This window comes from Lepisma saccharinum, chromosome 11 (assembly GCF_977018435.1).
Source record: "Lepisma saccharinum chromosome 11, izLepSacc3.1, whole genome shotgun sequence".
Lineage (NCBI taxonomy): Eukaryota > Metazoa > Arthropoda > Insecta > Zygentoma > Lepismatidae > Lepisma > Lepisma saccharinum.
Window position 1 is genome coordinate 33,867,029 of NC_139239.1, and position 15,592 is coordinate 33,882,620.

At 35.4% G+C, this 15,592-nt stretch overlaps 1 protein-coding gene across 5 annotated transcripts in view; it reads right to left on the reverse strand.

Moving 5' to 3' along the window:
• LOC145994707 (cytosolic carboxypeptidase 1-like) overlaps nucleotides 1–15,592 on the reverse strand; it is a 259,414-nt gene that overhangs the window by 109,428 nt on the left and 134,394 nt on the right. For all 5 annotated transcript variants that reach the window (XM_083130889.1, XM_083130886.1, XM_083130888.1 and 2 more), the window contains exons 11-15: nucleotides 12,133–12,255; nucleotides 9,878–9,980; nucleotides 3,782–3,938; nucleotides 2,521–2,741; nucleotides 668–808 (exon numbers count right to left, since the gene is read on the reverse strand). In XM_083130889.1, coding sequence (XP_082987015.1) covers nucleotides 668–808; nucleotides 2,521–2,741; nucleotides 3,782–3,938; nucleotides 9,878–9,980; nucleotides 12,133–12,255 — 745 coding nt within the window. The remainder of the gene's footprint in view (nucleotides 1–667; nucleotides 809–2,520; nucleotides 2,742–3,781; nucleotides 3,939–9,877; nucleotides 9,981–12,132; nucleotides 12,256–15,592) is intronic.

Genomic DNA, 15,592 nt, shown 5'->3' on the forward strand with positions numbered 1-15,592 from the left:
AATATGTTCGTTATTTGTATTCTTTCCCTCAAAAAACTCAGCCTTTTTGGTACATTCGAGAACACACAAAACAACAATGGTAATGGGTATAGCTACATATTTATGGTAAATAAAATGTCAAGATTTTGGCACAAAAACTGGGCACATTTTGAGATCAAAAGATGTATAAAAAATGGCATGTCGGTGCTAAAATGGAGAATAAAATACCAAATTTCATTTAAAAACTACACTATTACCCAAAATAAACATTTCCCTTCTAATAGTACAGTTATGTAGTTAACAGATAATTAAGTTCATTCCCGTGTAAAGCAGTCCATTTTTGTTTCTCAAATATTTACAGCAGAATTAATCAATTTTCCATGATTTGCATAACTCACGGGATAATTCAGACTTCACTAAGTAAAACATCCGTAAATAAACTGTAAATTTCGTGTTTTAAGAGTTTCTCTCGCATTTTGAAGTTTATTTCACATCTTGCAGTTCGTCTTGCATCATTTCGTAACAAAATATGGCTGGAAAATGCACCTCACACCTTTCAAAAGCATGAAAAATGAATATTACAATGTGTTATTTCACATTTCGTGTTTCCGTCAAAAACGAAACATGTATGCCTCTACTAATGGATTAATATGTTTAAATATTTGAGTTTCACAAGCACTTATCTTACCATGATTTTGGATTTCTTGTTGTCTGGTGCTGTTATTGTCAGTACAGGTGCTTCATTGCCATTAAGTGTTGTGCACAATGGTTCTGCATAGAAGATAGTATCATTCGTGCTCATTTCATGGGTCAACTTATACAACTGCGTCTGAAATATATATAAAAGATAACAGTGATTTAACAATATCCATGCTGATATACATTAACAAAATCAAGATGAACACCAGTTGAATACATTTATGTTTTCACACTTTCTACATATAATTTTGCATGTTTCAGTAATTAAGAATTCTAAAAATGGTTGTCAAAAATTGAGCACAGTGTTGTGAGTCCTCATAATTTGTGTTCAAATCTGTTTTCACATCAAAAATTAGAAAACAAAGTTAAGGATAATACTAGACACAGAAAAACGGTTTATATTCTATATTTTGTCTTTTGCCTATCAAAGCATTCGAAGATTAATTTGGAACAGGGATGTACGTATGAAATGCAAGAAGGTAAGAAATAACACAAACTATGTGCCAATAATTTTGTACAGAGCAGGGACTTGGCCAATGACAAAAGATGCTGACAGCGGAGATGAAATTTTTAAGGAGTATATTTGGGGAAGACTAGAAGGGATAGAATAAGGAATGAGGAGATTCGACAGACAGTGGGGGTGGTGAAGCTTCAGGACAGGACAGATCAGGCACAAATGGGATGGTTCGGACACATGAAGAGGATGGGTGCAGAAAGACTACCAGTAAGAGATTACAATGCACAAGGAGTGGGAATAAGGCCAAGGGGGAGGCCAAGATGTTGGTGGAAATAGCAGATTGTGGAGAGTGTTAGGAGAATAGGACAATGTTGGAACACTGTGGAAAGAGAGAAGTGGTGGAAGACCAGGGGAAAATGGAGAGGCTTGACTTCTATGCCGACCCAGCCTGTAGCAAGAAACGGAGAAGGATGATGATGATGATGAATTTTTTGACACCTGATGTTATAGGAGGGCTTCAAGTTACATAAGAATACATGTAACCAATCACAGAGTGACCACTCTAGGACCATGATAAAATTCAAGTATAATTCCCAGTTTTCAAGGCGAACTTTACAAAAATTCAAGGCTACAAGCAGATGCTTTCTCTATTTCAACCTTACCTACCTCGTATTACCGCATCTCACAACCCCACCCAAACACTCACACACAAATATAGTAACAATGTAAAGGGTCTGTGATATTCCAGTGTATCCAAAAATTCTAATTCAATTCAATTAAACGACTGTTTATATATTTAAAATATTTAATTTAAGGTGTGGAGTTTACATTTGCCATTTCACATACTCAGACTCGAAATACATCTACAAACATAAGTCACAAATGTTTCGGGATATACTAAACTACAAAAAAATGTTAATTGTATAAGAAATTCAAACTGAAATTTACCTGATCAACTTCAAGATATCTTATCTTGCAATAATCATTCATCTGTTAGATAGTGTGTTTTGCAAATGACACTAAAAAGTAAACGGACTATGAGAATACTTCTTTATTTTCCACACAGCTTTCTTTTCCTTCCTCAATAAGAATATAAGCTAAACTGTGAATAACTCACCTCAGGGCATTTATAAATATGTATAAATTCAATGGGATTTGGATTTATAAAGCTGTAATTTTTCATGCCTACAGAGAAAAATTCCCATAGAATTCATGCATAAATCCTGGAATTTGAGGAATTCCCAGTGAGTAGCTACCCTGAATCAGCATTGCTGACACAGGCACTATGCACAATTCGTCCGTGATGTACAATATACAAATTACTATTTTAGTGTATTCAGAGAAAATATTTCTTAATTTGAAAGAATACTATATATTTTACTAACCAGAAGTTGTGAATAGGTATATGGATAATGATAAGCCATGTAGCAAACATCAGAAGAATGTGGAAAGTAGACTGTAAATGTTGCTGTTAAGTAGGACTTCCCATTTTTAGATGTGGTATTTTGGTAGCTATTTCTGTAGTAGCATATATCAGTTCCTGCTCTGATCCACCCTGGCCTTCCTAATGTAGCTTCACGTACAGAATATAATACTGGCTTCATACCTGAAAAAAAAAGCGATGGCATTAAGTCTTTGGCATGCATAGCATGTACAATCCATATTGTGAATGTGCATGCAGCTGGGCTTTGGAGGCCACAACTTGAACTTCATCAATTTCATAATTTCAGTGAAAATAGGAAGGCGATGACTAAACACTGCTGCCACATGAAAAAAAATACTTCAAAACATTAAAACATGTTGCTGTAGTGAAATTTTTCACTACAAGCTACAATAATTTTATAGTGAAGTTACAGCTACAATTTAAAAAATGAAGGGCCGCTACCACTACTGGCATGGACCAATATGAAACTTTTACTCGTACCGATAACAGATGTTTTACTGATCTGAAATAAAATTACTTGTTCCTTGAAGAACAAAAACTTACCTATCTTTCTGTACAATAAATTTCAACTCTTTTTCTTTCATCTAGGCATTGAATGACATAACCAGATGTCAGGCACACCTGGTACTCCCCTCTGACATGGTCAATGTTGCCAGTACACCTCATAATTTCGAGAAAAAAACCCACTCATTTTGTGAATATGTTATAATTAATACCATACATCATTTGTAATGCAGCTGTCTTTTATCCATGTTTATTTTTATTTCGTACACCTTAGTTCAGCATACTGAACATTCATGTAGAGCATGATTTTTGTGTTTAATGTTTAAAATAATATACACACAGACCAAGTTAATACTCAGTGTAAGATTCATGTCTCTATTGCTCTTTGTACAAAAATTACGCATGTTCAAAGTCTCGGTTGTGTGACAGTTTGGACATCCTGTATAAAACTTAACTAAGAAGACATTAAAACATGAGGAAAAAATCACGGTGCAGTGTGATAAATTGGGTACAAATATCATGTGGAAAAAAGATCCATGTATTCACATTGTTTTTCTCCTTGCAAGAACAAGAAGGGTAATGAGGAAACATTAAACCTTTTTATACAACATTAGGGAACAATTCGAAGCTATTTTAATATTCAATATAACAAGTAGACTCTTAGCAAAAAATTGCCAAGTAAAATAATACTTACTTACCAAAATTGAACTGACTATTCTGCCTTTCACAGTTGATAATGTTAAAAACATAAGGTACTGAACTCTCCATGTTACTGACTTCAAAATAAAACCAGTTATGATGTCGGTCTGAATTAACATCAGGCATCAGTATCAGGTCATATTCGTTAGGGCCAATCTAAAACATACGGAAAGAAAAATAAAATTGAGTAGATTGATTAATTTGGTTCATTTTGTGTCACTTTTCTGCCATTTCTTGGCTAATCACAAAGATGTGAATGAATGATGATAGATGAAATTAATGAAATCTCTCTCTCTCATGGAGAACACCCATCCCCAGGCTGTGATTCAAACCTTAGGCCACTGGCATCATAACTATGTGGCTATGCTAACCCCTATAGAGTTTGGGAAAATTCAGTAGTGAAAAGTCAATAATCTTCAATCAAAATTTCAATCAAATTTCTTCTTCCAATGTTAACATTTTTATTATATACAGGGTGATTAAAAAAATGATAAACACTATATGGAAAATTAATATATTGTTTTTAAACAATGCAAAAAATAAAGTATTAAGTGGACTAAAATAGGCATTCTTAGTGATACTGAAGGTCTTGGGAGGTTGTGAATTGTTCAATATTATTCATTAAAGAAGTAAACGTAGACGGTGAGTAGTACATCTTTTATTTGCCATGTAGTGATAACATTTTTTCTAATCACCCTGTATAAAACAGTGTAGAAATAATTAATTTCAATACAACATTTATCTAATAAAGAAAAAGAAAGTACATCATTTTCATATGCAAAATTTCCATGATATATATATTTTTTGTAAATAAAACAGGGTAAACAATTATATTCCCTACAATATTTATCTAAACCCAAAACAACAGTTGAATATTGTTCATACTAACAATTACATTGCCTCTATAAGATGAAACAACATATATTATTATCCACTTTTTATGTTGTCAAAGATATCAGACTAGAACATGTTATTGATATTTATGTAACTTTCATAAATATTTTAATTGTACTCACTTACACAAATAAGGTCAGGGGTGGCACCAGGGGGGTACGAGGGGGTGCTTGTGCGCCCCTTAATTTTCTTCCGTGCCCCCTTCAGCAACTGAAAACTCTATGTAACATTAATATGTAATACGTATGATGTCATGTCGTCACATTGAGCGCCGAATGATAGGTACGAAGTAAGACCGTTATTATTGTATGCAACAGGCAAGCACTGAAAGAGGTGCCGATACTTTTCTGTACTGGTGGCAACCTCTGTAAAGATCAGCAGCCATTGTTTTTCCTTCGTCAGCATTGTTGTTATGAAATGAATTTTTCTTCTTTTGTTTCTTCAAGTGGTCTGTTTGTGGTTTTTGATAATTGCCTATAGCTTAATGTGAGTTACGTTTTTTCTTTCTTGCATTGTTGATAAACTGATTATTTTCCGCCTACTTGTTCTTCCTTACACTGGAGGAAAAATGTCAGCTGCTTTTAAGGTACGATTCGGGAAATTATTTAATGAGAGTTGTAACATGAAGGGTAGTTTTCTTCTTAATACGTTCTATGTATTTGTTCCACATAACATGTCTAGTAAACGTACCATTTCAAGCATTTTCAAAAACTGTTAGGAAGAGGCTGTAAGCCCATAGTGTACGATAGCTCATGGATGACGTATTGAAGACTCAATATACATGTGACTAAGGTAGGCTGAGTGTACTGTATTTCCGTGTATCACCCTTTTGGGCCTACATGGCCTGGTGTAATTTGCCTAATGTTAATATAGTTATTTCGACTTCTTAAAAGTGCTAGAGAAGGAATTTGTTTCATTTTTTGTTCTTTTTTTTAAAGGTAGATTGCTCCGGGTCATGTTGGCTGTGGGGGCTGCAGTTGACTCGGACTTGTATAGCCGTTACTTACTGACTTTTGACAATCTAATTGGACGGACTGTTATAATTTAATTGGGAGATAATACATAGTTATTTTCGTTGAGTTAACTAAAATGTGGTTCTTAGGTGTTTTGATTTGTTATGAATGAACCATGTTATGCATATATAAATTTGGAAAGTATATTTGCTGATTTGTTAATAAATAGTATAGTTGAAAGAATATTAAGTTTATATTAAATAGTTTAAATACCTACTGAAAGATAATTAACTTTCACTGTGCAGATAATATAATCCTCGTCTCACTTCTTTATTATTTATAAAGGGGAAATAAGAGACGTACAGGATTATAAGGCCCAATATCCATGTAGAAATTTTACAGTTCATTGTTGGGGAAAGTGCAGCAGAAGGGATTTTAAAGATGACACAGTTGCTGTGCTCTTCGCGTTTTGTCTTGTGGCAGACGAAAGGTTATAATGTACTATGTATTTTGTACCTCCATTGGTTACATTGAAAATGTTCAAAAATTGTGCTTTTAAGGGCAGGATGATTTTATTTTGTATATCACTAAATAGTTCAATAAAACTGCAACGTGTATCTAAATGTTTACACTGTATGACCACTTTCTTGGAGTAGAAGACTTAATACATATCATCATGGACGTCCAGGGGAAGGGCAAGGGTGGCGGAGCATCCCTGGAAATTGAATGTCAATCTAAAGTTATATATTTCACACATATATTTTAATTTCAGTCAGTAATTTATGTTAATCAGTGGCAGCGATTAGGGGTGCAGTTGCCACCCGCATTTTGAAATGTTTGCCCCTGCACTATGCTAAACCAAACCTTATCTACCAAGGAAAAGTAAACTGTTCTTGTCCCCCCCCCCTCCCTGTTTTGGCACCTTACTCCATCAGTTTCAAAAGGTTCCATGCATGTTTCATGTTTTGCTTATTTGCAGAATAGCACCCCAAATTTCTTTCTGCACCCCCTGAGCACCCCTAGATGAATAATCTTGGCGCTGCCGCTGAATAAGGTGTTCCTTGAAAGTCTGCTGCACTACAGAGTTAGTTAAAAGAAACATGAAAAATAAAAGCATAAAAGAGATATAGGCTAAAAAAAGATAGAACTTTCAGTAACAATAAAAGAAATAGCACAGTGAAGCCAAATCAAATGAGTGACAAGCATTTTTTTATTTTATGTCTTTCTAGGTTCATCATGACTAGGGAACAAATTTTTAAGTGTTAAAAAAGAGGAATTTAGGACTTTATAAACTCCAATTTAGGACTATTACGTGCTTATAATAAATTAATAGGCATAATTATTAATTAATAATAATGTTATTAAATTACTGGTTTTAGATGCAATTTGTATACACAAGTTAATATTTTTACTGCAATGAATACTATTCTTTGATTATAAAAAATATGAAATTTGTCCAATGTAAAAACTTTATCATATTTTGAAGCACTACACTAACACATGCTTTTCAATGTTTTCCGTGGTTCAGTTCTTTCGCTTGTACAGTCACAGACACTTCTGGAGTGTAACAATCCTATGAGGGCCATACTGAAAAATAATGAGCAACAATTTTTCATGAACAAAGTTTTGATTTTATTAAAGAAAAATATGCTACATCATAATCTTTTCTTTACTCTTCAACAAACTCTCCATTTCTTTGCATGCATTTTTACCACCTTTCTGAAATCTTGAAAATACCCTTACGGTAGAACTCCGTTCCAGCTACTCGCAGACATTGCTTTCTATATGTCCTCAGTTATTTGCTAGCGTGGGCCTCATAAATGTTCCTTCACAAAACTGAACAGATGATAGTCAGAGGGTGCAATGTCAGGACTGTAGGGAGGGTGAGGCAGTAGTTCCCACCCCATTTTCCAAATGTCCTCCCTGGTAAACTGAGCAGAGTGCAGGCGTGCATTATCATGTTGATGGATGATTTTCTTTCCAGGATGTTTATCCCGCAATGCACCATGATATTTGTGAGGTGTTTGGATACACCGGCGAGCATTGATGGTTACCCCAGGTTCAAGAAATTCAACCAGAATGCACCCCTCTGCTTTCCATGTTGCATTCCGTGGAGGCAGTTCATGGGTGATGCTCCGAGGCTGATCTTTGATGCTCGTGTTTCCTTCATTAAAATGTTTTACCCATCTTCTAACACTGCTAGCACCCATGCATACATATCTATATCTGCGCTGAAGTCTATTCTGAATTTCAGCAGCAGGAATTCCCTCTTTAACAAGGAATTCAATCACAGCACATTGTCGAAACGAAATATAACTGTCGGACATTTTTAAACAACTCACTGCGCTCACGCGATCGAAGCTATTGATGTCACACTACCCCGACGTGTTCAGTGGTCTATATTTTGTGATGATTTACTTTATATGCATGTGTTGATGGATTCTAATTTTTTAAAAATATTGCTCATTACTTTCAGTATGCCCCTCGCATAAACTTTCAATGTGATCGCTACAACAAACCAGCGTCCATGGAGCACCTTCTTCTACGCCGCAGGAAGTTATTTGTTCAAACTTCATAAATGCAACTGCTCCTGATTCCCAAGGCAGTTTTGGGGCTCCGCGAGGCATAGTGGTAACGTCGTCACCTTGTAACGAAGAGGTCGTATGTCCAATATCCATTGGGAGGCCACACTGGTTCGGATCCCACTGTAGGTGTAGTCCCGATTAGTCTATCTGTGCAAAAGTGTGCTAAAAAATTCAACCTTAAAACTCAAACTGCAGGCAGGTTCGCAGTGGTCTTCTCACCTTGATGAACAGCTTCTATACTAGGGTAGTTGTAGTTTCCGGCACCCCCTCCCCCTTACTTGTATCAATGAGGGAAACAGGCGACGTGATTGGTCACTTGCAGGCACTCGAAACAGCCAATTAGACTGAGATATTCTTGGAATCTTCCGCGGTCTTACACTGTTGGAGGGTAGGAATAATGTCAGCCCTGTTTTAACAACTGAATGATTTTGGAGCTAGGAATCAGTCCCAAAAAAGTCTGCATTTTTGTTTGGTATGCTACGCCTACTATCTCTCCCTTTAATTGCCTGGGAAGTACAGCGTTTAACAAAGGGAATGTCTGACCCAGTCAGTTTGATTTTTTCAATTTTGTGATGCAAGCTGGAAGATGGCGAAAATTTGAACAGACGTTGACACCGCTTGCTATTGCATTTGCGGCTCAGATTCATTCAAGATATCAAAGTTCAAAGATCTCAAACCTTTGTGGTGGAAATTAAGGGTCGTTCTTAATAAAAGTTATTTTTAAAGTTAAGCGAATGGTTTAAAAGGAGTTTTTCAAGTCAAAATAAGGCTTTTAGGCATTTATAGGAATTTATAGTTCATTTCAGTAGAGGGGTGTTGTGTACATGAAACTAAGAGATCTCTAAATAGCACTAAAGTCCAGCACTGAACACAGTTGGCCACTGAGATGACTAACCTGCATGATAACATAACTTGAATGGTGAGTAAAATGCTTTCTGTATGAGCAGCAGTCCTTACAACAAACCTTACACCTATTTCATCACAGCCTTCTTATCAGACTATTATAATCTGGCTTTCATTTTGATTGTGTGCATTGTTTCTTGCACTATCACAAAAAACTGTTACTTCAATACAAAATAACAAAACACAAAAAGTTCTTATGTAGCAACATTTCAACTTTACTAATGAAGCTTTCCTCAGGCTAATCTACACAGATTAGTAGTGCTGATATTTTATCAATTGCTATAACAAAGCTCTTTACAAAAACAACTGAACTTACAAATTCAATTAAATTTTTAAAATATGCTCATATCTCAGCATATATTAGGATTATCTTTTTCTGTGTTTGTTACTATTTATCTTATTTTTCTTTCATCTTTCCTTTCCTTGTTCCCTATAAAACTTGAAGTTGTGGAAAGTAACATGGGCATTTCATCATGCTAAATGATTTTACAATGATGTGGAAGCTTGTAAGCAAGATGAAAAGTTTCATTAACAGAGGTGAAATGTTACTTAAAACATTTATACAAAATTTCTTTTCCACTGAATTAACAGTATTAGGTAATGTAGCATCCTGAAAAATATGTATATTTTACATTTTTTGATGGATGTTCCTTCGTACTGTTCCATGTTTCTATTAAATTGGTTTTTCAAACTGAAAATAGCAAGAAATGTTACATACTGATAACGACATGCAGAAAGAATAATAAACACATATATATACCTGAATGACTTTCCTGAGATTTCCACTCTCAAATCTTGACTCAAACTTTAGATATTCATCTTCAATCTTCTCTCCAAGTCTTCTCTCATCCCAGTTTATCAATCTATATTAAATATTTAATGAAAATCTAGGTTAAACATTTGAAACTTTATGCAAAGATCAGAAATTTACAGGTAAGGTTAATTTGAAAAAATGTACAAATTATTATTTTCATCGGAACCATCCACACTGTTCGAGAATGGATCGAGTAACAAGTAAAATATGTACCAGGATCAGGCCTTGCACAACACCTCCATACAACAAATCACTCCATCTTCTCCACATCCATACATCACCCAACCAGCTCCAAAAGAAACCAGCACTGAACCTAGACAATGGACAGGCATACCTAACCGTAGCCTATTCTTAAAAAAATCCCACACCACAAAAAGAAATAAAAAAAAGGCAATTCCCATTCTCAAACCCCTTTCACCTACCCTCTAAAAGAACGCAAACCACATGACACCTAGCAACACAATGCAACAGGTGGTTCAACCCCCCCTCCCCAAACACCCCCGGCAATGCCACCAGATGACAGAAACCAAAACAAATGTCAGCAGAAAGCATAGTAGATGACACAAGCCAGGAAACACACCAGTGCTGCCAGATGGGAGTAAATGTAAGAAACAAAGAAGTGACGCACTACCACCTCCATCCAAGATGCCAAAACCTCAGTAAATGAAGACAGTGAGCCTTCGAAAAAAAAACAAAAAAAACTATCAAATTAGCAACGTGGAAACACGAAATTTCTCATTCACAATGTCAACCTTGTTTGTGCTATGGACTTAAACATACTTGCACATTTGTAAATAACATATTACATGTACAAATATTTTGATTTTGGTGGCTTTTTTAAAAAAACAGAAGCAACTGAATAATAATACATTGAAGTTGAAAACACAAAATGTCGAAAAGAATTGTTAGTTGGCTTGTAAAACTGTGCTTAAAAGGATCACAAAGTGAAAGGGTGACAGGGGCAGGAAGGGGTTTAGCACCAAGGGTATGTAGTTTTCTGGACAAGGTTTTTTTGTTTTGTTGTCTTGGTATACTCTCAGCACGAAGTTGGTGTCTTGTTGGCCTATTTCTGGACCTCAGGGTTTATCCTGGGATGCATGTAGTCATGAAGGGAAGCACATTTTATTTTCTCAACGATGATATTATGCTGTGTTTGTCACTTATCACAGTACTTATTGATCTCTTTTCTATAACTATAACTACTGACGGGAGTTTTCTACTTGAGGAATTTTGGGATTACTTCATTGTTTTTGAGTGCTTTAAAGAATGTGATGTTTATCTGGCAGCTTGTATCTTCTTAATGCAATGCTTACATTAATTTCCATAAGGAAGGCTTTGAATGCATGCATGGTTGTTGCGGTGAAAGTGGTTAAGTCATGTAATTAAAAAAATACTGCAATGCGGAAATATGGAACTTTAAGTACATAATATTTAAAATGCATTTGCCACACCAACAATGAAATGAAGTAATTACCAAATTAAGTATTACTTTAAGTCTTAAAATGAATTAACCATTCCTTTTAATGTTGTATTCAACACATTGACGTATCATTATACAATTTCTCCAGTCTCCAAAACATGCAAACAATTTTAATAGTCTTATATGCACTTTTGTAATAACTTATTACAGGTGATACACAGTATCTTGAAAAGTATTGCAAGTAATACAGTATCTTGAAAACTATACCCATGTTGTAGCTTCATTGACATTTTTATGTCCAGCATATTCATCACAAAAATTAGCTGATCATGCTAGCCTAACAAATGAAAGGCCCAACATTGTGATCAGTATAAATTTATGCATGATATTTCTGTAAATAGCCTGCAACTGTGTATTACATTATGCCATTTTGTTTTCTAGTGGATATAAATGTGTAATTTATGTAGCCTTGTGTTGTAAATATTTAAAAATCCAGTTTCTTTTTCTAAGGGAAACATATTGTAGTCACTTGGTTACACACATTAATTATGAGCATAAATTAACCATTTGTGATTTTTTCTGGATTGGTAGAATAACAATTATTAGTACAGGTCAATTTAAAAAAATTCATATCGATTCACTTCCTGAAGTTAATCCTGAAAAAAAATGATGCCAAAATAGAATACATGTGTAATGATTTATTTTCATTTTAATGATGTTGAAAATAAGCCGTGTGAGATAATACAGTTTTTTTCCAATGAAAAACACTACTCTTTCTTACCTGTCTGGTTTCTTTCTTCCCTGAGTTTGATGAATTGACAACAATGCATCTAAATCATACACAACATTATTCATCAATGATTCTGGACATAACCCACGATCTACACAAGTTAACAATTTGGCTCTGTGAATAAACAAAAATCGATTTAAATTTATGATAACATGTTTAATGCATATACATAGCTTTCATTACATAGCTGGTTTTCTATCATTCTGGATCATTGAGATGATAAAGAAGAATTACAAATTGATGAAGTAGACAATGCGTCAAACTAGGGTTGTGTCAAACCCTAAAATGTCAATACTGGGATCGTGCGAGTAATTTCCATTCTGATCCAGATTTCAGGAAATGATTTCCCAATCTTTGGGATCACAAACAGTTTGGAAATTCTGAATATATATGCAAGAAAAGTGCTTAATTCTTAAAGGTGGATTACATTTCAAGATTGCATAATAAATAACTTAAGGGAAAAATAGTATGTCGAATTAGATATATTTTAATGTCAGGAAACCTTGAACATTCTCATCTCGAACATTTCCCCAACTCTGTCAGGAAATACTAAATGTTTTCCCATCCTGATCTTGTACCAAACAAAAATATTCCATCCTCCACATTACTACACCATACACATGATATGTTTATGTGCTACCTACGATTTGTTTACTAGATTTCGGCTTCCATATTATAATAGGACTAATAAAGATAAAGCTGTACTAGTATTGACTGACCACATAAATCACACGCATCCTTCTCAAAAGCTATTAACAAATTCTGTGTTGAACAATGAACAACAATGATATTAGTTCTACTTTGAAGGTGACTACACAGAGACATGAATAACTCTCTCTGGCTATCAACCAGGTCAATTCTGGAACAGTTTCAGAGCTCCTACCCTGAAGATGAGAGTAACGTTAGCTCTCGAAAGCTAAAATCTGAAAATATTTATGTTCCGACTTTACAGTACATTACACTAACCACTCCACCAAAGAGGCTGGCAAGATTTAACATTGGCTGTCACTTCAAGATGATCTCATATCTAATAAACATTAGGCATTTATAATGAAACAGAAATTCAACAATTCCTTTTCAGAGAAGCTGCCACCATATCTGTAATACCTGTAGACATAGCAAAAAAAAAAAAAAAAGTAGTAAAATTTCTTCAGTTCAAAATCTAAATGTGAATTAATCTTAATTTACTTAATCTGTTAACTGACTTTCCAAGACAACTTTAAAATAGATTGCCAGACCATTCTGTACTGCTTTAAACATTCTACGAGGGAAAGTCAATATATGAAAAAATATAAATATGCTGACCAAGGCAGTAATTTATTTTATTAAAAACATAAACTAAACGTAACGTTTCGTAACGTTTTGGCATATGGAAGGAAACGAAGAGGCAGCTCGACATTTTTGCCAAAGAAATACAAGATGAAGAAAGAGGGATATTATTGGAACTTGAAATAGAAGAAGAAGACAAGTTAAGCTACCTTGATATATTGATGAAAAGGAAGAGAGGACAAGAAATTGAAACCGCTTGGCATCAGAAGAAGTGTGCAGCAGGGGTATTCTGCCACAAAAGAAGTGATGTAAGTGAGGTGACAAAAATAAATTTTATAAAGAATATGGAGGACAGAATAAAGAAAATATGCACGAAGGAATGTGAAAAAGAAGGCAAAATAAATAGCCTATGGAAACAGCTGGAAAAGAATGGCTACGAGAAGCAGGATAGACTGGACATAAACAGAAGAAGGAAGAAAAGAGGAAGGGGAGAATTGGAAGAGAAAGAAAAAGAGAGAATGTTTGGAATAAGGAGTATGGGGAAGACCACAGGAAAGATATGCAAAGTGCTTAGGAAAGCGGGCATTAAAACTTACAGGAAGGGAGGGAGGGAGAAGCATCTTAGGAATAGCGAAGAATGCAAACAAGAAAAAGGAAAACAGAGAAGAGGAAGAGGAAGGGATTATCTACGAAGTAAAATGTAAAGAATGTCAGAGTGTGTACATAGGAGAAACGAAAAAGAGACTGAAAGACAGGTTGAAACAACATAGGGATGATGTACGACTTAAGAGAGAGAGAGAAATGCGATATTTAAACACACGAGAGAAACAGGACATGACATAGAGTGGGATAAGGCTAAGCAGATAGGAAGGGAGAAGAGAATGCTAGTAAGAAAATGGAAGGAAGCCAAGGAAATAGAGAAGAAAGGTGAAGAAGACACAATGAACTGGAATGGGGGACTGAAGTTAAACAAAGAATGGAAAAAGGTGTTAGAAAGAGTGGAAAGAACAAGAGAGAAAGAGGAGAGGAGAAGGAAGAAACATGAAGGAAAAAGAGTGCGAAGATATAAAGCCCAACCACATTCTATATGGAAGTAAATATGTTGAGCCTTTTAGGTGAAAGTACAGTTGACAAGGGAAAGCCACCTGCTACAAAGTTCCAGAACAACTTTCTAATAGTCTGGAGGGAGTAATGTTTGTGTATATATAATGCCCTGTTTTTGTATCTTGTTACTTTTGTACTTGATACAGAGTCTGAAGAAGACCTTGCTAGAAGGTTGAAACGTTACGTTTAGTTTAGGTTTTTAATAAAATAAATTACTGCCTTGGTCAGCATATTTATATTTTTTCATAATCATGGAAACAAGGCTTAATGGTGTTATCAATATATGAGTCGCAAAATGAAATATCTTCGAATTGCTGTAATGTGAAATTGTTTTATGAATATCAGTCGTTGCACTGATCCTAACCATTTAGTATCTCATCCCCCCGAGATATAGTCACTGGCTAGAGGCGTAGAGAACGTGTTCATTTCCAGCCTCCAGCTTCACTCACACCTATTATCTCGGGGTGATAAGAGACGGCACCGGGAGATTGGTAGATCCTTAATAAAAATACCGTTGTCTCGTTCCACACATTTAATTCTAGGAAGGATTGTATCTGGTAAAGCAATTACCACTCACTCACCTTGCTCAGCTGTAAACCTCGTCATGTTGACGCCAGATCGATACAGTCCAATTGTACACTTTACGGTTGACAGTCGATGGTAGCAATAACAGCAATTAGTGTCGGTGTAGGTGGCGGCACCACCGTGTATCGTATACAGTGCTAGTAGTCACGTTCTCGTGCGGCGGTGAGTCATTTGAGTGCCAAGTGGGTAAGATGGCAGGTAAGGTATGCATGGTGTTCAGTGGCGTGCGGTGCTAAATCAGACAGGGGAACAGGTGACCTGCACTTGCCCCCTCCCCTCCGCGTTGTAATATAATACAGTAGACCAAGTAAAATTCAACCCTTATTGAAATGAACTAAATACAGGGGTGCCCCCCAAAGGCTTATGGCGCATCCCCTCCAAATCCTATAATTTGTGCCCTTAAACCATATCGTAATCCCCACAACGTATTTAATTACGACAGCGTGTCTACTGAAAGTAAATTCTTTCTTAGCTTTACTGAACATTATGCTTG